Source organism: Micrasema longulum, unplaced genomic scaffold, assembly GCF_059751315.1.
Source record: "Micrasema longulum isolate JH-2025_06_02 unplaced genomic scaffold, ASM5975131v1 h1tg000340l, whole genome shotgun sequence".
Taxonomy (NCBI): Eukaryota; Metazoa; Arthropoda; class Insecta; order Trichoptera; family Brachycentridae; genus Micrasema; species Micrasema longulum.
This window is the reverse complement of record NW_028277543.1, coordinates 756,088-781,256: the sequence shown is the minus strand read 5'-3', so window position 1 is coordinate 781,256 and position 25,169 is coordinate 756,088. Positions and strand designations below refer to the sequence as shown.

General features: G+C 32.7%; 1 protein-coding gene across 2 annotated transcripts in view; it reads left to right on the top strand.

The window, feature by feature from the left end:
* The window catches only part of LOC148282315 (uncharacterized), a 346,468-nt gene that overhangs the window by 97,477 nt on the left and 223,822 nt on the right, over nucleotides 1-25,169 (top strand). For both annotated transcript variants that reach the window (XM_088225237.1, XM_088225239.1), the window contains exons 3-4: nucleotides 16,830-16,926; nucleotides 24,120-24,288. In XM_088225237.1, the coding sequence (XP_088081363.1) occupies nucleotides 16,863-16,926; nucleotides 24,120-24,288 (233 nt within the window). In that variant the 5' untranslated portion in view covers nucleotides 16,830-16,862. The remainder of the gene's footprint in view (nucleotides 1-16,829; nucleotides 16,927-24,119; nucleotides 24,289-25,169) is intronic.

The following is a 25,169-nucleotide window of genomic DNA, read 5'->3' as shown; positions in this document are numbered from 1 at the left end:
ATCCCATATTGAATTTACAATTTTGAATAAATTTAAAAGGTCTATATTTTTTCTTCTATCGTTAAGTTTTAACAAATTTAATGTTTTTAGTAAAAAATCGTAATTTAAAAATTCATGACTGATTCTAAGTTTAAAATTTATAAACCTTAAGATTTTTTTTTGAACTCTTTCAAGAGAATTTTGGTGACAGTTGTAGTAAGGAGTCCATATTGTAGAGTTATACTCTAACTGGCTTCTCACTAATGAAGTATACAAAGACTTCAAAGTGCCTGTTTTTGAATTCCTTATTATTAATTATGATTAAGAAATTACTACAGAGATGGAGAAAATTTCAGAAAATGAAATATGAAAGTTCCGGGCAATCCCATATTGAATTTACAATTTTGAATAAATTTAAAAGGTCTATAGTTTTTCTTCTGTCGTTAAGTTTTAACAAATTTAATGTTTTTAGTAAAAAATCGTAATTTAAAAATTCATGACTGATTCTAAGATTAAAATTTATATACCTTAGGATTTTTTTTTGAACTCTTTCAAGAGAATTTTGGTGACAGTTGTAGTAAGGAGTCCATATTGTAGAGTTATACTCTAACTGGCTTCTCACTAATGAAGTATACAAAGACTTCAAAGTGCCTGTTTTTGAATTCCTTATTATTAATTATGATTAAGAAATTACTACAGAGATGGAGAAAATTTCAGAAAATGAAATATGAAAGTCTTGGCATTTACAGGGTTTATGACATGTCATTGGCCGGTATTAGTAGCCACTTTACACACTCTATAACATTCACTATTTTGCCTTTGTTTTAACATCCATATTTCTTCCATTTTTCCGTCTGTTGATTTTAGTAAAGTTACGAGCTGAAACCTTTATCGTTGTGAAGAGATTCATCCGATCTGATGAACAATTGAACAAAAAAGTTGTACAGAAAGCAGCCAGCCATAGACAAATGAAACTGATATAATAGTACAGTACTTTTATAAAAAGAGTGAATAATCAAATCTAAACAACAGTATGACATGTTTTTGACAAATGATAAACAATGAATACATGAGTTTTTTTAACATTACAAACAAGGATCTCACTGTGTATTTGACCAGTTTTAAGATTTTTAAACTACCGTAAGATTTTTTCAGTATTGTGGGTGTTTTCTGCAAATTGAGAAATGCCGTTTTTGTGATCGACACTATTTTCAAAAGGTGGTTATTACATTTTTTTGTACGAAAGCGGTCTGGCTGTTTTTAGCAGAACATAGAATTGACCTTACTGCACCCGATAACACCAATATCTATTTTTTTCAAAATTGTGGACTGGCTGCTTTCTGCATAACTGCGTTCAATTCGTCATCGTACTTCTTAGACCAGTTTGTTTAATCAAAATCAACAGATGGAAGAATTGAAGAAATGTAGATGTTCTAACATTGGCAAGTGATGAATGTTAGTGCTTAATGTTCCTTCACGTAGATTCAGAAATGATAGAATTCTATTAGATTTGTAAAAGAAAATCAAAGTCTAAATTATTTTGATTGTAAATTGAGTTTTTTTACGAATAGGCTGAAGAAATATTCCCAATAAATTGACTGTATATTTGTAGAATTAACCTGGATTCCATAATGCCTGTCTAAGGTATTAACTTGTCTTTGCTTTTCTTTGTTGTGTTCCATCTATTATTTGTTACTGTATTTTTATTGTTTTTCGTTATGTAATTTGTTTAGACACTGTCCGTAAATTAATAAATTTTGTATTTTATTTAGTTTATTCAGAAAAACGACAGCAATACAAAAAAATACACACAACATTATAAGAAAACATAAAATAAAGCCAAATCAGTTTGCCACATGAATACAATTATAAAAATCTAGTTCAGTTAGATATTAATTCATAGAAGTGCATGTGTGCGAGTTTTTTGTGTGGGGATGCGTGTTTAAGTGAGTGGAGTGTGGTTTTGGTAGGTATGTAAATATGTGTGTGAGTGTATATGGGTGTTAGGGTGGGTTTATGGACATGGTGAGTGTTTGTTTAATATGAGTGAATAGAAACATCTTAAATTTATAATGCAAAAATACAATTTTTTTTATAAAGAAAAATTTTTTTTTTCATATAAGTTTTTAAAGTGAGTTTACTGCAGTTAAATATGTCTATGTTAACAAATTACAACATGGATGGAGAATACCTTAAATAAGGGAATATGGAAGTCAAGGCATTTACAGGGCTTATGACCTGTCATTGTCTGGTTTAAGTGGCCACTTTACACACTGTGTAACATTCACCATTTTGCCTATGTTTGAACATCCATATTTCTTCAATTCTTCCATTTGTTGATTTTAGTGAAGTTAAAGAGCTGAAACCTTTTTTTTGCTGTGGAGAGATTCATCTGACTGAATTATTTCACATACTAGGCAACGCCTGAAAACAATTTTTCATTTTTTAAACTTCTTCTTGGACCAGTTGGTTTCATTACAATATTTGAGTTTGTCCAAATGTTCGTAGACAAAAGACTGGATTTCACCCCCTCGGGAGTCATTAAGATTAACAAATAACAACAGGGATGGAGAATACCTTAAATACGGGAATTCAAGGCATTTACAGGGCTTATGACCTTATGACCTCCCGAAGGGGTGAAATCCAGTATTTTGTCTACGAACATTTGGACAAACTCAAATATGTCTATGTTATTGGAAAATACATTATAATTACGCGCCAAGCGAATCAGGGGAGAGTTCTGTGCATAGTTGGTGCGAACTGTAGGTACATGGAAAAGAGATTGATTCGTGTAATAAATAAAATAAATCTCTCCTATAATAATTTTCATTCTTGAAAAGTGGTAAAAATTGCATTAATGATTGGAAGTATTTTTTTGTTGCCTTCCTGTAGTTAGCTTTTACAGCATTTAAAATCACCGTTGACAATGCAATTTTATTAATATTAATCATATTAATCCTTCCAAATTCCTGATGCGTCACAGATTCCCCCGCGAGTCCTTACTAAGTGGAATGTCCCCGTGATGAGTGGAGGCTGAGTTCGGGCATGCGCGGTCCAGCTCAAAAATGGACCAATACTCATCTCGGTTATAATATATTATATTATGTTTGACTAGCACGTGACACCCGTACCGTGCACGGGATATTCGCATTTGTAAACACGTGCACGAGGGACCTTTACGTCAGTAATGAATTATTAATTAGCGAAAATGTCTTGATTTCATTTATTTTTTATATATGATTCGTTAAATCTACTGCAAAAGTCAATTCATTTATAACTGGATGGTGTTATGCAAAAACCTCAAACTGAGTTAGTTAATGTTTAACATCAGGCGCATTTAAAATTAATTAAACTTTTAACTTGGCGTTTAGTTTAATATACAGGTGTTTATTAAACCCTGTCACATCCAAAACCACGGTGATCAGTATGAGCAAGACGACATATTGGGACATTAAAATATTTGTTTAAAACGAATAAAATTTAAAATAAAAAAATATATAAAAAAGCAAATGGTTGCTTACTTCTGCAGGGGAGAAGTGAGGGGAGCGCGGCGCAGTATCAGACTCCCCCCTTCCCCTCGTTTGTTTTTTTAAAAATTTTCTTTGTTCTAAATAATTTTTTTTAATATGCTTATATGTCTTCTTGCCCGTACTGATCATCGTGGTTTCGGATGTGACATTGTTTAAAGAACACCCTGTATAAAATTTTAATTTGTTGCAACAGAGAGAAAAAGATTTACACACTGTGTAACATACACCATTCTGCCTTTTGTTTGAATGTCTACATTTCCTCTATTGACTTTTGTAAAGTAAAAGAGCTGAAACCTTTATTATGTGGGTGAGATTCATCCTGCTGAACCAATTCGCCTACTAGGCAATGCCTGAAAACATTTTTTCATTTTTTTATACTTCTTTTTTTACCGGGTAGTTAATTCGACAATGTTTTAAGAATGTCGAAATGCTTGCAGACTGGCTGGATTTTCTCCCTAGGGATTAAAAGAGACAAATTTAAATATGAACAACTCCCTAGGAAGAAAATCCAGCCAGTCTGCAAGCATTTGGACATACTCAAAACATTGTTTAATGTATAAAAAATAACCAAAAGCATTTCTGTGCATTTGTCGATCTGCAAAAAGCGTTTGATAGAGTTGACAGAGAAAAAATATGGAAGGTGTTATCGGAGTACGGAGTGAGCGGAAATCTAACACGAGCTATTGCTTCTCTGTATAAAGAGAGCACAGCATGTGTTAGGGTAAACGGATCATACACATCGTGGTTTGACATTCACAAAGGAGTGAAGCAGGGATGTGTGATGTCACTATGGCTGTTCAACGTGTATATCGATAACTGCATGAAAGAACTGAAAGGCTTAAGAATGGGAGCAAAAATGGGTGATTTAAATGTCAATTGTCTTTTGTATGCTGATGATGCCGTGCTTCTTGCTAACTACAAAGAGGAACTGCAATTCTTGGTATCAAAGGTCCACTATGTATGCAAGGGAAGCGATTTGCTGATGAATGCCAATAAATCGAATGTGGTGGTTTTTGAAAGAAATGAAAGTATGGCTCGTGTTGGTTTTATATTTTTGTGTAACAACTATGTTAAAGGTGTATAGTGGGTTTAGCATAGTTGTTTAATTGTTGTCCTGGCGAAGAGACGGGTACGCCTTGAAACCGGTAGACATAGAAAAGTCTGTAAGTGGTTATATACAAATATTTAAAAACGAAAAGAGGTTTGCTTATGAATGTTGATAAATCGAAACTGATGGTTTTCGAAAGGGATGAAAATGTAACTAAATGTGAGATCAGTGTGAACGGAGATATTCTGAATTAGGTAGAAAAATTTGTGTATCTGGGAAGTGTGTTTACTAGGGATAGAATGACTGAGAAAGATATTGAAAGGAGGGTGAGTGCCGGGAACAGAGTGAACGGTGCACTTGAATCAACCATGGCAAATAAATGTTTGTCACAAGAGGCAAAATTAGCCGTTCACAACGGAGTCCTGGTCCCGACCCTGATATATGGGAGCGAAGTATTGACTTGGAAAAATATAGATGAAAGTAGACTGAATGCTGTCGAAATGCGATCTCTCAGGCGCATGTGTGAAAAGGGCCTATAGGTACAAGTAGCAAAGAAAAACATGTGTAAATCAGTAGTTAACAGATCTCGCTCACAACCTATTGAGAAAAGTTTTTTTCAAAACACGAGATTTGTCCCACATGGCGAATATTTTTTTTTTTTTTTTAATTTAAAGCATGTATCGAAGCCCAAAAAAAGCTCACCAAAAACGCTTTAAACCGGCTTAAAACAATATCAAAGTCTTATCGTTTCTTCAAAACACGATATTTTATCGTGTGTTTTGTTCCCTAATTCCAATACGTCGAGTTTTGAAAAAGCAAACTCAATTAGGAACTTCAGCCCTACGGGAAATTGGAAACATTAAATGTTTTCTTGCGCGCGGAAAAAATAAGAGCATTTAATTATACGTAAATGTTTCTTGAAAATGTACGGAAATTTATTTTGAGTAAAACGAACTACTTTGAACGACGTCACTAGTTAATATTAATCAACCGATGATAAGGGAGTTGTGAAAGATTTCCGGTTAACTTACCGTCGACGGACCGATCGGCAGAACTGACCGAGAGAAAACCGAAGAGAAATTCATAAATATAAAATAATATTTTTGGCTTCGTTTAATATTCTATTAACAAAAAAAAGAATGAAAAAATCACTTAACTTACTCATTACGCAACATGTACAACATTTTATTTAAATCTGGACATTTATTTTAGATGTTTTTGTACTTTACGGTCTGTTTGTACACTTAAAATTAACTATAACCAAATTGTTGCTACCAGGTTTTGTTTCGGGACTCTCATATTTTGTACCAGCAGAAATAAATTTACTAACCTTTTTTTTTCCCTTATTATGCCTCTTTATCAAGTTGACTTAGTAATTTTTTCCCTACTTTGTCACGTTTTTTGTAGCTGTAAACACCATTTTTTCTAAAAAGATCTTTCTTTTTACATTTTCTGTAGAAGGCAAGAAAATTTCCACCTTAAATTCCCCAGAATTTTTTAACATAAATAACGTATTTATTATTTTTACGGTTTTCCCGAATTTAATGCTCTGGAAGTCAACTGAAAAATTAAGCTTTGGTTAAAATTTATTTATTCTATAGTTTATTTTTTTTAAATATTATTGAAATACGTTTTTTTTTCTCTATACAATCTACTTTTATCAGTTTTTAATGCTGTTAATTTACAAAAAAAAATACTTGCTCTTGTGTTTGGAGAGTGACTTACACTGTTATATTTATTTTGTAATTTGAAGTTAATATAATTTCGAATATCATCATTCTCTTTCCGCACCTAATGGTGCATAGGACACTGTCTTGGTACACCAATAGATTATTAGTCTTACGCTTCAGGTACCAGTCCAGGGACTACGAAATATTCTAGTGTAAAAACACCCTTTCAAATAAATATTTCATATCAACCATGCCGGGAATAGGTAACCAAACGCGCTGACCATTACACCACGAGGGCGATGTTCGGATATACATGAGAAAAAAAATGTAATGTAAAACAACTATCATGCATTCGGTTGATATTTAAACAGAGACAAAATATTTTTTTTATTAATATTTTAAGCATTAACTTTATGTTTTAATTTGGTAATGTATCCAAAATCAAACAAGTTTATTGGATTATAATTCTACTTTATTTTTTTTATAAAATAAACAAAGGGTATATTGTGACGCGTTTCGTCTTGTTAGGACATTTGCAAACAAACTCTTTGTTTCTTTGAAAATGTCCTAACAAGACGAAACGCGTCACAATATACCCTTTGTATATTTTATAAAAAATAAAATAGAATTATAATCCAATAAACTTGTTTTATTTTGGATACATTACCAAATTAAATATGGAATTCTACCAATTGTCTGCATACACAATAAATAAATTCACTTCATGGTCAATCATTTTACTAAATGTTATAAAATATTTGTATAAAACCACTTACCGCCTATTCTATGTCTACCGGTTTCGAGACGCACCCTCTCGTCTCTTCGTCAGGACACCAATTGAACCAACATGCAAAACCCACTATACACCTTCACCACAGTTGTTGCACAAAAATATAAAATCTACCCGACATGCATTTTAATAAGCACATGCACTGATGAGGACAAACATGCACTGATTAAATTATGAAAATATTCTATGTTGTTTAAGAAATAGTTTTAAAAAGGCAAAGGGGATGAAGGGAGGGGGTGAGTTGGGTGAGAGGTAAAAGAGTATCAGAATGAAATCACCTGTGTCAGTTCCTTTTGAATTAAAAAAAATAATAAATGGATACTTATGTTCGAAGACAGCAGATTATACTGGGCGCTTTTAAGGGTTTTTGGGTGATTTTATTTCATATAATAAACAATGTATCTAGAAAACAAAACGATGGGGACACGACAATGGTAAATATGTATAGTTTGTAAAAAATCACTGCTCTCGTCCTCTGGTGCCATAATCCGGGGAGAAAATACAGAAATACATCTGTATGAAGAAAAGCGAGCCCGCGTTTCCTCATCCTTTGTGCAATGAGTTTTGAGATTTTTTTCTCTTTGGTAATCTTAAATATTTTAATGTATGTTTATCTTTGTTGGTTAAATTTTATTATATTTTTCATTTGCTTTAACCACTAATTATTTTATAAATTAAAATTACTCCATTATATTTTATTTATTGCTTGCTATAAGCATTTATTATTATTAGTATGGCAAGTAAATGATATGTACTGTTTTTTGCCAATAAATGCCTTATGTCTGCACTAAAACTTAAACCAAAAAAAGATTTAAAAATAATCGTTATAAAAACACGTATGAGGTATTTTCTTGATTTCACATCAAATGATAAACACACCCACTAAATGGTTTCCAGCCTATTTATTTTTAGGCGCTATCTTGGCACTCGGTTGAAAAAATTCACAATCGCCTTCTGATATTGATCTAAGCATTTCTCACGGAGAAATGAAGGTAGGAAATATGTATACCCTGAATAATTTAAAACTGGTACCTCATAATATCGACCACAGGCTAATGTTCCCGTCTAATGGAGCCTTCGTGTCGTTAGCAAATTCCCTAAAACAGCCTGTGATTACAAAGTATTGACTAAAGCACATACGACCGAAACTTTGTTGTTTTCCCTCGTTTTGTAATAATTTGTTTTCTTACTTGGTTTCCCAAACATAATCATAAAGATTGAAGAAATATGGATGTTTAAATATAGGCAAATGGTGAATGTTACACAGTGTGTAAAGTGGCTACTTAAACCAGCCAATGGCAGGTCATAAGCTCTGTTAATGCCAGACTTATATAGTCACTTATTTCAGGTATTCTCCATCCCAGTTGTAATTTTTTTATCCCTATGACTCCCGAGGGGGTGAAATCCAGTCTTTTGTCTGCGAACATTTGGACAAACTCAGATATTGTAATGAAACCAACTGGTCCAAAAAGAAGTTTGAAAATTGGCAAATTGTTTTCAGGCGTTGCCTAGTATGTGAAGTAATTCAGTCAGATGATCTCTTCACAACAATAAAGGTTTCAGCTCTTTAACTTCACTAAAATCAACAAATGTAAGAATTAAAGAAATATGGTTGTTTAAATATAGGCAAATGGTGAATGTTACACAGTGTGTAAAGTGGCCACTTAAACCAGCCAATGATAGGTCATAAGCCCTGTCTAGACTCCCATATTCTCTTATTTAAGGTATTCTCCATCCCTGTCGTATTTTTTTTATAATCATAAAGCTTTAGATATGTAATCAAGCATTTTTTTCGCGTACTGTGTCATTTTTACAAATAGGAAAAAAATGCGAAGTAATCGTATTTTAAAGTTTGGGCCTTTGCCAGGAAAAGTCATCGAAATGGTCAACAGTTTTAAATACCTGGGAGTGTTCGTCATGGAAAATGGAGCTTTCAAAAAAAGAGTTTGGAGTGCGGCTTGGATTGACAGGCGCCGCGTTCAACAGTATGAAAGCTTAATAAAGCGGTGAAAACTAAATATCGCCTATACTCTGCATAGCACATTTTCTCTTCTTTATTTGAAAATGCTATATTCTTCTATTAATTACATTTAAAAAAATATTTTTGAAACATACGTTTTTTTATTGTATATTTTTCCAAATAATAGCGTAATGCATTTTCGCTGATACGTAATACTTTCGCTAATAGTTAGACACTATTTTACATGCATGTTACACAATAAAGTCACTTTGTGTGACTTGCTTTATTTAAAAAAATATTTTAAAAATATATTACCTTTAAATTTTAATGTTAGGTTGGTTAATAAAATTAGTCAATAAAAACAAATGAAGAAATAATAATTTGAGTATAACAGAACATTATCACGAATCTTGACGTCACAACAAACAAGGCCAAATATGTTGAGTTTTTCTAGCAACGTATTTTTATTAAATTTCTTTTTTTACATTTATGTATGAAAACATTTCTCCACAATATGCCAATTGATTTTAAAAATACAATTAATTATTTAAAATCCATTTCATATATTTTTATCGGTATTTGGAGTATGTGATATTTCCCTATTCGTAATTGTATCTTATTATTTTGTTTATTTTATGTCAATTGAGCTAAAGGCTATATTTATTTATTTATTATGATCTCTTTTGTAATATCCACAGTGAAATAAACTCGAAATTTACGATTTTAAGATACACATGCAGATATGTTAACAAATCAATGTTTTTACATAATTAAATAATGAAGTTAGATAGTTACCCTAAGTGACAATATGGCATTCATTATCTACTTTAAATAATTTAATTTATTCAGACCCTTCGCGCACCTCAAAGTCAGATTATCTCAGAATATGTTTTTCAGAGATATCTCATTGCTGCTTTGGGCTGGCGATATATGTCCACTGCTTTGAGGTATTTATTTAAGCCTTAACCATGCTTGCCTACTTTACAAGGCATCAGGTTCTCGACGTCCTGGACGTCCACTGCTGACGGATAGTCGGCAGTTTATGTCAGAACTTCGGGACGAGAATTTGACTGAAAGGAGTGGGCAGCCGATAGAGATGCATAGAGGCTCTTTGTGGATACCATATGCTCCAACTAGGGAGCGGACATGGATGATGATAATGATGATGATTACAACAGCGATGTTTATCTGTTCAGACAAGAATCTTGTGTAAAAAAGCAAAGTTTGTTGAAATTTTTTAATAATATGTAATATACATTTTATATATGTAATATACATAGTTTTACCACTGAGGTATAATTAAATGTTGTTATACAGAAAGCAGCCTGTCCACAATTTCGAAAAAATTAAATGTTGGTGTTATCAAGTTCAGGCAGGTCAATTCTATGTTCTGCTTAAAACAGCCAAACAAAAAACTGTAATAATCACCTTCTGAAAATTCCATGATATCAAAATGTCATGAAATGCGGACTTGATGTCCTGTGTTTTGAAAAATAATTAAAAATTTTAATAATGATTAGTTTTCACTTTTGTTTTAATTCTTTACTCTTGTGTGGATAATTATTTTTTTAATTTATTATTGATTAGTATTAATATTTATATAAAGCATGAAATAAACTTTTTATGTTTCCTTTTAAAGCACATTCTTTTTCTTTTGTTTCTCTTTTTTTTTCTTCTCTTCCTCTTTTTTAAAACAGCTTTTTTCTTTAATTTACATTTCTTTTATATAGGTAAATATTTATATTTGTTACAGATGTAATATTTATTTTTTTATAAATAAATACTGTTTACCATTGTATACTTTTCATGATGTTTTTGTTCTTTTTAATATCATGCTATTTTTAGCTGTATTTTTTTCACTGGTTTTATTGTAATTATGTAAAAGGTTCATGGAACCGTAAATAAATACATATTCTCTGAAAGGATTTATATTCTTTTGACCTATCCCGGAAAATAATTCGGCCTGTAATAGAATAGGACTTAGTGCATTTTTGTAAATTGTACAGCATTTGCTGAACCAAATTATCTCATCATTAAGTTAAACCAAAAATTTGACTTAACGCTTTTTCGCAAGATGCCCACGTTATATTTTAATTATTATTAAAGGTTACTTCGTGGGGGATATTATGACGAGTCTTTTGTAGGGCTTCCGACAAATATTTGGTATTTATCTGATTACCAAGATAACATTATTATTAAGGTATCAGGTGTAAAGGAGAGCCGCCTGACAGGTAACTTAGTTTAGACTGGCACGCGCAGCCCAGTGGCGACACGTGAATTCACCGAATTATCTTTTCAACTCAAGTGTCACGTTAAGCCTCTGTCGCATAAATTTGTTTTAACTATATATGTATGGTCAGCTCAGTGCCTTTCAGGCTTTGTACACTGATAACAGAGGGAATTAGAATTTAGTGGACTATATGGAAATTGTGACTCACTTTTAAGGTTCTTCCGATTGTTTCTTATTCGGAGCACTTCACTATTGTTGTAGCACAGATGCCGGTTTCGTGTAGACGATGATGAACTGTATAAGTTAGCCTGTTTATACAACACTAATTTAACTTTGTACGAAATATGCTGACTCCGGATATGATAAAGATTTATCAGAGAGACAACTTTTCACATGTGACTTGCTCACAGGACTGTAGAAGCATAGAAATTTGAAATAGGAAGGATTTAGGAAGGAAAGGGATATTTACAGACTTATATAAGTTGCCAATTTAGAAAATGTAAATTTAGTACTTAACAATATACCTATCTCTAAAATACCTATCGGACCTTTGTATTAGGGAAAATACACGTCAAAAAAAATCTACTCTTAGGTCAGCACTTGATTCAGGCAGTGGAAAACTTGTTGAATCCGGCGCTCCCTAAACACTAGATTCGGAGATCGTGCTTTTTCCGCCGGCCCCTCTGCCTGGAACCAATTGCCTTCAAACTTACGAATCATCGACAGTCCTAGTCAGTTCAGATCACAACTAAAATCTCACTTCTTTAGTTTCATCGTACCCTCAATTTTAAATCTGAAAATATAATATGTCGCTTAAGCTTAGTTAGAATATAAGTTTATTATTCAATTGTAAAGCGCCCTAGAAGTGATTTTTTACCAAAATGGCGCTATTTAAATCAGCCAAATAATTTACAAAGGCGAACTACATATTCCTAAGCCAAATTACGAAACGGCTCCGTATTGTAAAATGACTGATCGACGATGAGCCTTACTGTCAACGCTTGATATTTTTCGACTGGCCAGCGACCTTTACCCGCTTTAAAAATTATAGAGGATTTTAAATCGGATTGTGGTCTTGTGGCTAGTGTCTCGGACTCACGGACCAAAGGTCCGTGGTTCGAATCCCACTCTACCCCAACTCGATTCCATTTTCTAATAGTGAGTTATTTACAACTCGTTAAAAATGGCCCTCAAATTGAAATATTTGGGTAAATCATAAGAAAGCAAATATTTCTTTTTCTTTAAAAAAAAAAAAATATTTTAGAGAGAGCGTTAGGGTGTTAGACGTTTGGTGATATCCGTTTTTCAGGCGAAACTATGGTCAACTTTTAGATTTTATCTCTACATTTGATCGTATTTGTGGAACACTTTTATTTCAAGACGCCATGTTTTCTAAATGGCAACAACATGTGACATGCAACGCCTCAAGCGATAGAAAAAACGAAAAAGAACTATCAGGCTCGGTTTGTGTTCAGCCAAAATATTACGACTGATCGTTTGGTCTGTCAAAATGCAAAACGGCTAATCTTCAATCAGCCATTTTACAATACGAAGCCGTTTCGTAATTTGGCGCAATATTTAACCGCCTTAAATTACAATCCGGCTGCGACATATACACTGGAACCTGTTTTGTCACGAGGGATACGTTTTACAAAGTGCCGTGTAAAAAAACATATTAAAAAGAGAAGAATTTATTTTTATTTTAATTATTTACACACATTATTTGAGACATAAGTCCCAACTCCATGGGACTAAAAGTCTTGTGTTAAGATAGGAAGAGCAATAAATTGACACCGCCATCTCTCCTTATTGTTCGACCAGAAGTGTGTAAGTGCTTCTTTTGGGTACAGTTGTCTCATATCCAGCACTTTCATGTATTGGAATGTCATGACGGGTGTAATGGTGGATAGTTTTCTCTGTACAAAAATTAATTCGGGATTTAAAAAAAAAACTTTTCTTAAGCATAACATGATATCAAAACACTTAAAAAATCGTAACCATGATTAATCACTATTTTTATCCATGCATATTTTAAATCCAATCAACAGGCTTATAAAAGCCCTAATATATTGGCATTAATAGTACATAAGACATCGAATTAACTTAACCTTAACAACCCCAGAACTTAAATTTATTGCAACAGAGAGGGAAAACATTTTAGGGGAATATGGAAGTCTAAGCATTTGCAGGGCTTATGATCTGTCATTTTGGCTGATTTAAGTGGCCACATTACACACTGTGTAACTATTCGCCTTTGTTTAAACATCCACGTTTCCTCAACTCTTCCATCTGAGGGGAGACCCTTAAGCCCACCATTCACCCGCAGCTGTTATAGAGTCCTGAGGGACTCTCTGTCAGCTGCGCATAGAGGAAAGTTATTTTAAATATTCCTAAGGAATACAAACTCTATGCAGATTAAGGAGGGGGGAGGAGGACGTATGGACAGAGGCCAACACGTCGTCCCCACCCCTCAGGATCCCCTCAATGCCTCTGTTTTTTTTTTTATAAAAAAAAAATATGTTAACAAACAATTTACATAAAAAAACGTATCCAAATATACAAAAACATTTTCTTAAAACTATAGTAACATAACAAACATAACTTACACAAAACATAAGTAAAAACACGGATATTTACAATACGAGAACGACTTTGGTTAAAGAAGGACTCCATGGGTGGTCAGAGGCAGAGGATCCGAATACCACCCCCGTAAGGGGAGGACAAAACAAAAGTACGTGTGCGTTCCGCTCGGAAGGAAGCACAGACACAACTGAATAAGCATCCTACAGGAACAGTTGCCTGTCCCACCATATTTTACCCACCTAGGCGTCCGCGCATCTGAGGAGCTCCCAACGCGATACCCAAGTCCGGACAAACTGACTGAAGAGTGCAAAATTCGTACTGTTGGCCATCAGATCCACATTCCACGCTGGTCGCATGACCCCTGTCAGACCATTCAGCATCTCATCTCTGGCGTCATCTAATAGCACTCTTCCATCTGTTGACTTTTGTGAATTAAAAGGGCTGAAACCTTTATCATGTGGGTGAGATTCATCCGGCTGAACCTATTCTCCTACTAGGCTACGCCTGAAAACAATTTTCCAATTTTTAAACTTCTTCTCACACCGGTTAGTTTAATTTGGATGTTTAAACATAGTTAAAATGGTGAGTGTTACGTAATGTGTAAAGTGGTTACTAAATTTTAATAATTAAACCAGCCAATGACAAGTCATAAGCCCTGTAAATGACCGACTATACCGATCGGTTTCTGAGCTACTGCGCACTGCTTTATTAAGGTATAATTTACAAATTATTACTTTATTTTATAATATCAACTATGTTCCGAAATCTATTAAAGTAGTAATTTTTAACATTAAATAATTAAGGGGATATATAAAATAAAATATTTTATCAAATTTAACAAACAATGTCACAAATACTCGTATGTAATTAGGGATAAAAAAAAGATAACATTACCAATGAGGAGAAAAACAGAGTCTCAAATTCACTGTGCAGGGGATTGAAACTGTACAATGAGTTACCAGAATAAATAAAAAAAAATAGAAAGCTTTGAAATATTTCAAATTAATTTGAAAAAATATTTTGTTTTGCAATTTTGATAAAAAATTGTAATGTTATTAAAAGTTTACATAAGTTCTTAAGATGTTGTAAACTAACTTAATAAAGCAAAAATAAATAAAAGAGACGGAGATAACAAGAAAATCAAGTGTTATTTTGTGTTTGTGGTATGAAGTGGAGGGTAAGGGGGGTTGAAATTAGATCGTTTGCACTTGTTTTTAGCAAACTAGGCAGGAGCGGACTGTAGGAAATATTTTTTAATTGTTTTTTTTATTGTTATTTACAGCTTTTTTAATTTCAAAGATTATTGTTTTTCTTTGACCGTCACTGCGCGCATACTATCCTAGTACAGATAGTGCTAATCTATTAAGTAATTCCGATTAAATCAGCCGGAAGTAATTATTATTCATGTATTTTATTTGCATTGATAAGCGATCCTGTTGATGTTAAAGATAACTCTGTGGCTTGGGCCTAGAAGGGCCAATATCAAAATGAATATTTTTTTGCCACCATTTTGAAGAGGGTTAATATCAATTAAAAAACACTTATTTATTTTTTTGGTTTACAAACAACGAAAAAGAATATTTAATATAGAGAAATGTTGAAATAATAAAAAGACACTACATATTTTTCATCATCATGTGAACACTAATAAAATACACTTTTAAATCTAATTAACAAAATAAGTGATTAAAATTATAATTATATTATTGTAAAAATTAATTTATTCGTATAAAATATATCTCATTGGTATCAAATACATGTATACATGAATAAAATACACATTTAAATATAATTAACAACAGGCATGAATTATTAAAATTAAATTATTATAAAAATTCCATTAATTTATTTATAACTAATAAAAACCACAAATAAAATATTAATTATGTAATAAAAATACTTACGAAATAAAACTAGCAATGTAACTTATCAAAATAAACTTATTTGTAAATAAACAATCCCGAGTCAAAAATGTCAATCTCTACGTTTTCAATATAATCCGTATAGTCTTGATATTGGATTGAAGAAGGACACCTTATTTTTGAACGAATCTTTGTTGAATGTATTTGGGTTCCATAAGGTATGATTATTAGGAAGACTAATCTTTATATTACTCAAACAGCTTCAACTTTCCAATTTTTATACATGTGTTATAATGTTTTTTTTTATTGATATTTGTTATCAAAGACGTCAAACAGTTCATTGACGCCAAAAAAATAATAAATAATTACTCTCCTGTAATACAATTTACGACTTTGGCCTTTATAGATCCAAGCCACAGAACTTATTGACTTGTTACAATGTATTCATAGATAATCGCACTCTTTTCTGTTTGATTAGGTACTGATAAAACTTAATTTCCTTTGATGATAGCCAAACCCCTAACCTCTAAGGACATTTGAGAAGTCAATTCGTAGTTCATAATGATTTTTTTGTGTTATTTAAGTATCCGGGCGGATAAGGAATACAGTTTTGTGTTTGAAATAAAATCAACACAATGAAAGGACTTCCCCCACATACCCGAAAATCGTTTTAAACACCGTGGGTCTTTCAACAAAACAAAACATCGGTTTCGCTATTTCTAAAAAGCAATGTTTTCTAAAGAGTCAATTCCTAAACTTTTCAATTTCGAAAGCCGCGATTTCAATTTCATTTTATTCTATTGCTTTTATAGCCCCTTTCACTGTGAGTTTGGCAAATTATATGGAGGGCTTATGTCGGATATTGTCATTCTTTTTCATGACCAATATTACAAACACGAATGGTATTAAAAGTTGTATTCAATTCAGTTACAAAAGTCTATTTCAACTACAGTATTTTTATTTTATTTGTAAATTTAATATTGTCAATAAAAATATGAGATGGAAGAATTAAAGAAATATGAATGCTCAAACAAAGGCGAATTAGTGAAACCAGCCAATGACTGGTCATAATGCCTAGACTTCCATATTTCATTCTTTTAATGCTCTCCATCTCTGTTTAATTTGATCATATTATTATGTGTTTATTGTTAATAACATTTTAAATATTTTTTTGCAGAAGAGCATCCCCTGTGGTGGCGCCACCAAGCAGATGGTAAACGGGGAGGGGGATGGGGCGACATTGGCCCTGGATTCTGCGGACGCGGACAAAAATGGTAACTACTAACCCTAAAACGAAAACTGATTGAATCGCTGTGAATTTTCTGTAGTGAGATTCCTTTTAATTTAGGCTGGTCTAACATTAGGCGCTTATCTACGAAATTGCCGTTTTTACAGACAACCTAAATGTAAAGTGGCATTCAGTTCTTCTTTAAGCCCAATGTACTTAATTTAATGGCGGGTACTGTCCTTTCGTTTGCGTTAGAATTCCAAATTTAATTATCTTTTTCCTTAAAGCCATGCGAAGGAACTACTAAATAACCTCTTTACCCCACCCTCTCTTCATACTAGAGTGTAGATATTTAGTTGATTTTAATTTCTAATAAAATATATGTGTATGACAATGTTTTGTTTTATAATTTATTTTTTAATATACCAAGAATATTACAATATTTGAGTTTGTCCAAGTGTTTTTGCAGACAAAAGACTGGATTTCACTTCCTCGGGAGTCATTAAGATTAACAAATCACAACAGGGATGGAGAATACATTAAATAAAGTATTCTCCATCCCTGTTGTAATTTGTTAATCTTTACCTTATTTAAGGTATTCTCCATCCCTGTTGTAATTTGTTGTAATTTGTTAATCTTAATGACTCCCAATGGGGGTGAAATCCAGTCTTTTGTCTACAAACATTTGGACAAACTCAAATATTGTAATGAAACCAACTGGTGCAAGAAGAAGTTTAAAGTTGAAAAATTGTTTTCAGGCGTTGCCTAGTATGTGAAATAATTCAGTCAGATGAATCTCTTCACAACAATAAAGGTTTCAGCTCTTTAACTTCACTAAAATCAACAAATGGAAGAATCGAAGAAATATGGATGTTCAAACATAGACAAAATGGTGAATGTTATACAGTGTGTAAAGTGGCCACTTAAACCATCCAAAGACAGGTCATAAGCCTTGTAAATGCCTAGACTTCCATATTCCCTTATTTAAGGTATTCTTCATCCCTGTTGTAATTTGTTAATACCAAGAATATGTTCATATACCACTAATTTTCTCAAATTGAACGGTTTGAGTAGGTAGGTAGAAATTGCTTAAGGCAATATGCCCGCCCTTATGCGAATGTATGTAAACTGTATTTGTACATAAAGTGTTTGAATACTTTTTTTTATTCATTTCTTTAAACGCTTTAAATACTACTATTAGTATTAATTTCTTTTCAATTATCTATTTACTTGTGTATGTCGGCTTTGTGGTGTAGTGGTTAGCGCGTTTGCCTACCATACAAGAGGTCTAAGGTTTAATTCCCGACATGGTTAACGTGAAATATTGATTTTAAAAGTTGTTTTTACATTAATATTTTACAACAGAGATGAAGAACATTTAAGAGAAGGTAATATAGAAGTCTAGGCATCTACAGGGCTTATGACCTGTCAATGGCTGGTTTAAGTGGCCACTTTACACACTGTGTAACATTCACCATTCTGCCTGTATTTGAATATCTATATTCCTTCAATTCTTTCATCTGTTGATGTTTGTGAAGTTCAATTTAAATATGAATAACTCCCTAGGAAGGAAATCCAGCCAGTCAGCAAGCATTTGGACATACTCAAACAGTGTTAAAAATAATTTCTCCATGCAGCATTTTAAATGAATGTCGACGATTTTCCGTCTATAATTGAATCGATTTCCGGGTATCATAAAGATTGAAAATGTTATAGGCAGGTACTAGTATTGTAGAATTCGTTTTCAATAGTCGTATTTCCATTTTCCGAGCCAATGAATTTATTCCACTCGGGTCACCCTTCCACCCACGCAAATTAATATTTCCTTAAAGTTACCCCCCAACCGTCAACAATAAAACAAATCAACATTTAAATTTACTGCCCGAAATCACAATATCAATTAATTTAACGCAGGAAAATATCAAAATGTTACGTACTCATCTACGAAATTGCCGTTTGTTAATTTTTTTTTTTTTAATTTAAGAAAATTATGAGGTAGGAACGTATTTTTTATTATTTATTTATTTCTTTAATTTTTATTCAAATAAACGGCACATTGAGCCTTTACATGTATGGAGAAAAATACACATAAGTAAATCTTCATCATTCCCTTTCCGCATCTAATGGTGCACAGGGCACTGCATTGGTACATCAATCGCAGTGTATCTTGATCATTTTTTGTTACATGAATGTAAGATGATCATTCTTACACTTCAGGAGATTGCTGCGATACATTGCATAGTACTATTACCTTACTAGGCCAGACGTACGAATGCATCTATTCTCCAGGAACTGGACATAGGAGAAAGACTGATATCCATGTGCGAGAAAAGAATCGGGTTTCGGAAGAAGAAATTTAATCGGGTTATGGTCATGTGGCTAGTGTCTCGGACTCACGGACCAAAGGTCTGTGGTTCGAATCCCACTCTACCCCAACTTGATTCCATTTTCTAATAGTGAGTTATTTACAACTCGTTGAAAATGGCCCTCAAAATTAAATATTTGGGTAAATCATAAGAACGCAAATATTTCTTTTTAAAAAAAAAATAAAAAAATCCTGCAGTTCTTTGGGCATATTTCCAGGGGAGACTCTGATAGTTTGGAGAAAACTATTCTCCTGGGAAGTGTTGAAGGGACAAGGTCGCGTGGACGTCAACCGACAAGATGGAGCGGTACAGTCACTGAGTTATCAGAATCATCGCCGACGTATGCCTATAGAAGAGCACAAGACCGATTAATTTAAATATATGAAAAAAATATTCTTTCGCGCAGTAAAAATTAGAGTTAAAAATTATTATAAAAGACCAATAAATTGTACGCTAAATTTCTTGAAAATGTATAAAAAAAAAAATATAAATGATTTTACTGTAATAAAAACGTATGACTTCTTTGTATGACGTCATTAGTTCTTCCGAATCAACCAATGATAAAACACTTGTGATGGATTTACGGTTTTACGGTAAGTCAACTGACGAATCGGCAGAACTCATCGAGAAGGCTAATTTTGGCTTAGTTTAATAGTCAATTTAAAAAAAATCACTGAACTTCCTCATTGGGCGGCTATGCTGTTCATTAAATGACATCATTTAATTAAATGGCCAACGGACGCTCAGCCACAATGTTGAAAGCAACATTTAACGAATGGGCTGAACGTCGCTTGGCCTCTTTAACTTTAATATGACAATAATAACATATAAAAAAGTTTTTTCGTACTTAACTAATTAAATTGAGTAAAATAATATTTTTATTTATTATTAAACTTAACACTAACCTAACCTGGCGGTTTTTAGTTTGGTCGTTTCCAAAGGGCAGCTTTCAACCAGCCAACACCTTGAACGTTGAACTATTTTTATTCATTCAACCAACGGCCTAGCCATTCAATTCAGTGCTGCATTTACTGAACAGCCTAGCTAGTGACTGATTCAAATATTTGGCGGCGACATATATATTTTTTGGGAAGGGGTAGCAGTTGGACTGCAAGAACTACAAAGGGCACAACACTGTTGAACACTGCTTATAAGACATTACAAACATTCATTCTTTTCTCGAGACTTCCTGTATACACCAATAGGATCATTGGCAACTTTCAGTGTGGTTTCACACCCGGTAAAGGTACAACTGACCAAATTCACGGCCTGCGACAGATACTGGAAAAGTGTCAGAAACACAACATAGACGCTTTCCACCTGTTTGTCGACTTTAACTCTTGTGTGGCTGTGATGTCACACTAGTTGACATAGGACACAAGACTTGATAAATCTCTCTTATTTTTTAAAATGATGAATTCGTATTTTTTGTAATCTTCAGATGGACATCTTCACACCCAATTTGGAAAGTAAAATTTTTATAACTATGATAAATGTTGATACGAAAAATATTTATCCTTGCTACGCGAAGAATAAATGTCCGCTAATTCAGCGACACATCTATACAGATACCTTATACAAAAGAGAGCACGAAGATATAAGTCATAACAAGGAAGACAGAGACGCTGTTCTGCTGCGGGTGTCGTCTAAAACACATTTAGTCTTCAGTCGGTTGATGACAATGATGGGGGACGCACGCGCGTAACATAAGCGGCGTATTAGTGATTTTTGATTTATTTTGCTATAACAGGGATAAATTATATGTTTATTCGCATAAATTATCGAAAAGGAATTATTAAACAGTATGTCTCCATGTTTTTCATTTTTTTTAATGTCTCAATTTTAGAATATTGCGTCTTTTACTAGTGTTAACACGACGTTACATCACCGCGCGCAAAGGAATTATTTACCACAGTCTTTTAAGAGTTAAGGCAGCCTATGATCGTGTAAACTGAAATTAACTCTATGCACGAAATCCTCCGATTCCGCGTTTACATTCCTTAGCCAACAAATTTACTTGTTATATAGACATTTTTAATACAACAATTATTCATTTTAAAACGTTCTTATATGCATTGTGTGAAACTAATTATTAAAGTCGTAATAAAACTTTCTTTTTAATACAATTTTTTTCTCTGTTTTTGATGTATATTATTATTATTATTATCTTTTCTCTTTCTGAAATTAATTTATGAAATATTTTTGTGTACCGTATATTATATTATTATCTTACATATACTTACTGTAAACTAATTTTTATTATTTGTTTTTAACATTAATTTGTTTACACCATTTTTTTTTGTTTTAATTCTTTACAATTTGCTTTTTAACTTTTTTACACTCTAACATTTTTTATATGCATATTTTTTCTTTTTTACTGTGCGAAGTTTCACTTTTTATTTTGCATTGTAGCATGCTTTTTTGTTTCTACATGTATAGAAAAAAAAAGTGTGTATTTTTTAAATTATCACTTACTGTATTTGTACTTACCTGTATATTTTTTGTAAATGCCCCTTGGGCGAATTGTAAAATTAAATAAAAAAATAAAGCAATGTCTAAACTAAATATCTCAAATAAGCTGATTAGACTAGTAAAGTGGCTACTTAAACCAGCCAACGACAGGTCATAAGGACTGTAAATGCCTAAACTTCCATTTCCGTTCTTAAAAATGTTTTCCCTCTGTCGCAACAAATTTAAATCTGAATAACCCCCTAGGGAGGAAATCCAGCCAGTCTGCAACATTTGGACATACTTTAAACATTGTATTCTCAATTCGTTTAAAATAGTCTAAAAAATTCAAATATGTCGGTAAATTGAGACGCCGATAGCTAGAGGAATTTAAGCGACATTTAAACAGTTTTTAGCAAAATGGCTTTCAAATATTTATGAACTTTGTTTTATCATAAAATGACGAGGACTACGTTAAACAAAATTAATATTAGATGTACAGCCCATAGGACTAATGTCTCTATAATTATAGAACTCGATATTCAACAGCGTCTTTCTTCCAGTGTACAAATCCATGTTCTCGGGTACTTCGGCCGCGTCACTACACGAATAGAAAATATGGTAAAATTAGTGGTACAAGAACGGGTAGGGAACTATGCATTCTAGATGAACTAGCTGACAGGCGTCTTACGCTTAGATCAGCTACGTCTACGGCAAGAGAAAAAGTTATTATATCTCTACGCAAACAGCGCACTAAATTCAGTGAACGCCCATTTGCGGTCGCAGGCTATGGCATGGAATGCTCTCCCAGCAGAGGTGCGAGGCTGTGAGAGTGAAGTGATGTTTCGGAAAAAACTTAAAACCCACCTGTTCTCTAAATCATTTAAATAAATCCGTAGCATGTGACAACAAAATAAATTGTTTTAATTAAATTACAAATTTAAAAGCTTCAATGAAATTTATTTAACAATAGAATCACTATGTAAAGCGCCCTTGAGGTATTATATTACGAAAATGGCGCTATATAAGTTATCCATAATAATAATTAAGTAGAGGGAATTCATCTCGCGGAAGACGTCCTACCAGATGGACCGACTTGGTAACAGAAGCGACTGGCGTCCCTCTTCAGGAGGCCTCCAGGAGCGCTGAAGATGAAGCGGATGGAGGCGGATCAAACGTCGTGCTTCCCTCGTGCCAATGTGACCACATCTGCTCTTTTGCCGAGACCGAACGACTAAGAAGAAAAATATTGGCGCTTGAGTTAGTGAGGCTTCAAACTTTGATTTTAAAAAACCTAACTACGCTCGGATTAAATTGATGTCAAATATGCCTTTATTACAAGAATGAAAATATTTATTTTAGTAAATAAAAATTATAAATATGAATATAACGCTTTTCGCTTCATTAGTATGGTCCCCTCAGTATAATGTATATATTAATCAAATTGAAAACATTCAAAAGAAATTTATAAGGAGCCTGGAATATCGTTTTGGTAACATTGAAAATGATTACGGCGCATCTTTGATTAATTTTAATATAGAATCACTGCAAAAAAAGCGCTTTACAAGTGATTTAATTTTTCTTTCAAAAATTCTAAATAATATAGTTGATTCGCCGTATCTTTTACAAAATATTGGTTTCCGTTGTCCTCTTCGCTATACCAGATTAAACTCCCTTTTTTTATGTACCAACTTGTAAAAACAATTAAACCTCGAATTCATTCATTAATCGTACCTGTAGAAATTATAATGGACTCAGTATTGATGTAGACATTTTTAACTGCACGTTGCATTTGAACAGAAAATTTCTTCATGGGGTCGATTATTTGGGATAGTTGCTGAATGTGCATCTTGAGTGGTTTATGCTATGTATATGTGCCGCATGTAATGTAAATGTTTGTGTATTTTTTATATGTGCGTTCATGTGTGTGCGTGGATGGCTCGGAGTGTACATTCGGTATTTTAATTTATTTTAATTTATTATCTCCATGGAAAACGCAAATGTCAACAATTATTCTTTTCTCGCTTGAAATTCTTATTTATTTTTTGTCACATTTAATGTTTATATCTTTTGCATAATTTATGAAAACTTGATTGATCTTTTTATTTTATAAATGTTGTTTTTAATACTTTTTATGCATAACTGTATGTTTTCTGAATAAAATAAAATAAATAAAAATAAAACACGTTTTTACTATTTTTTATTATTTTGTAACTTTTAGATATATTTTTTAATGTTATAAAATTTTGAGTACCTTATGCAGTATGATGTATGTACCTTTACAAGCGCAACAGTTGTTTTTTTTTTGTAAGGTTCTGCGAATTTGATCTTCATAAGTAATTGAAATAATTTATTATAACGACGTATTCAAACTGAAACAAAATACGTTTCATTGAACAATAAAAAAAAATGTAATACATTCCAGATACGAAGAAGCGGCGCTTCCTCCGCGGGCTGCGGCGCATGTTCAGGAGACGGGGGCACCGCGGATCGGTGGAGCCCCCCGAGGGCGTGGGACGAGATGGCGCCGGGGGCGAACCTCCCCCCGCCCGCATTCTCGCCATGGACACTGTCGTGGATGGACACAGAAGGAAGTAAGTTGCTATTTTAAGGGGGTAAAACATAGCCCGATCTATTAGGCTTGACGTGTTAGGGTTGTCTTTATAATTTTATGTAGGTACTTTTTTGTTTTGCAATGCGAATCATTTTTCCTTCGTTGTTTCAGTTCGTGTTGTGTTGGTCAAATTCTGTCAATATTTCTAAAGGGCTTAGTTTGGTCGTTTGTTTTCTATTTTCTATTAATTATGTACGCACTTTTGTTTTAAATTTTGGTATTCCGGTTTTGTATTTATTTTTTCTTAGAATTGCGATATCATTTACTTATTTTTTTGCTTTTTTTCCATTTTTCTAAATAATATTTGAAAACATAAATTATTTTAACTTTTTTTTCGCTCCTTATATTTATGTTTGTAGTAATAATTATTCTACAACTATGTAGTGTTATCATATATTTTGATGTAAAGGATCTTTACCGACTAGCCATATTAATTGGCTTGGTGAGTCCTGTAAAAAAATTTTTTTTTAATGTTTTAAAAAATAATAAAAATGTAATATTGTATGTAAATAATAAATTAATATATAAATATATAATAAAATTTTTGTAACTTAAATTATAAAAATAAAACTTTTATTTTATTGGTTGGTTGGAAGAAAGTGCCGTTTGGCAATAAGCCCGCCAATGTACAATTTACATTATGTACAAAAAATTAAATAAATTCAAAAAATAATTTGTTATCTAAACAAATTACCACATGGATGAAGAACATTTTAGAGAAGGTAATATGGAAGGCTAGGCATTTACAGGGCATATGACCTGTCATTGGCTGGTTTAAATAAGTGAAATCCAGTCTTTTGTCTACAAACGTTTGGACAAACTCTAAATATTGTAATAAAACCAGCTGGTCCAAGAAGAAGT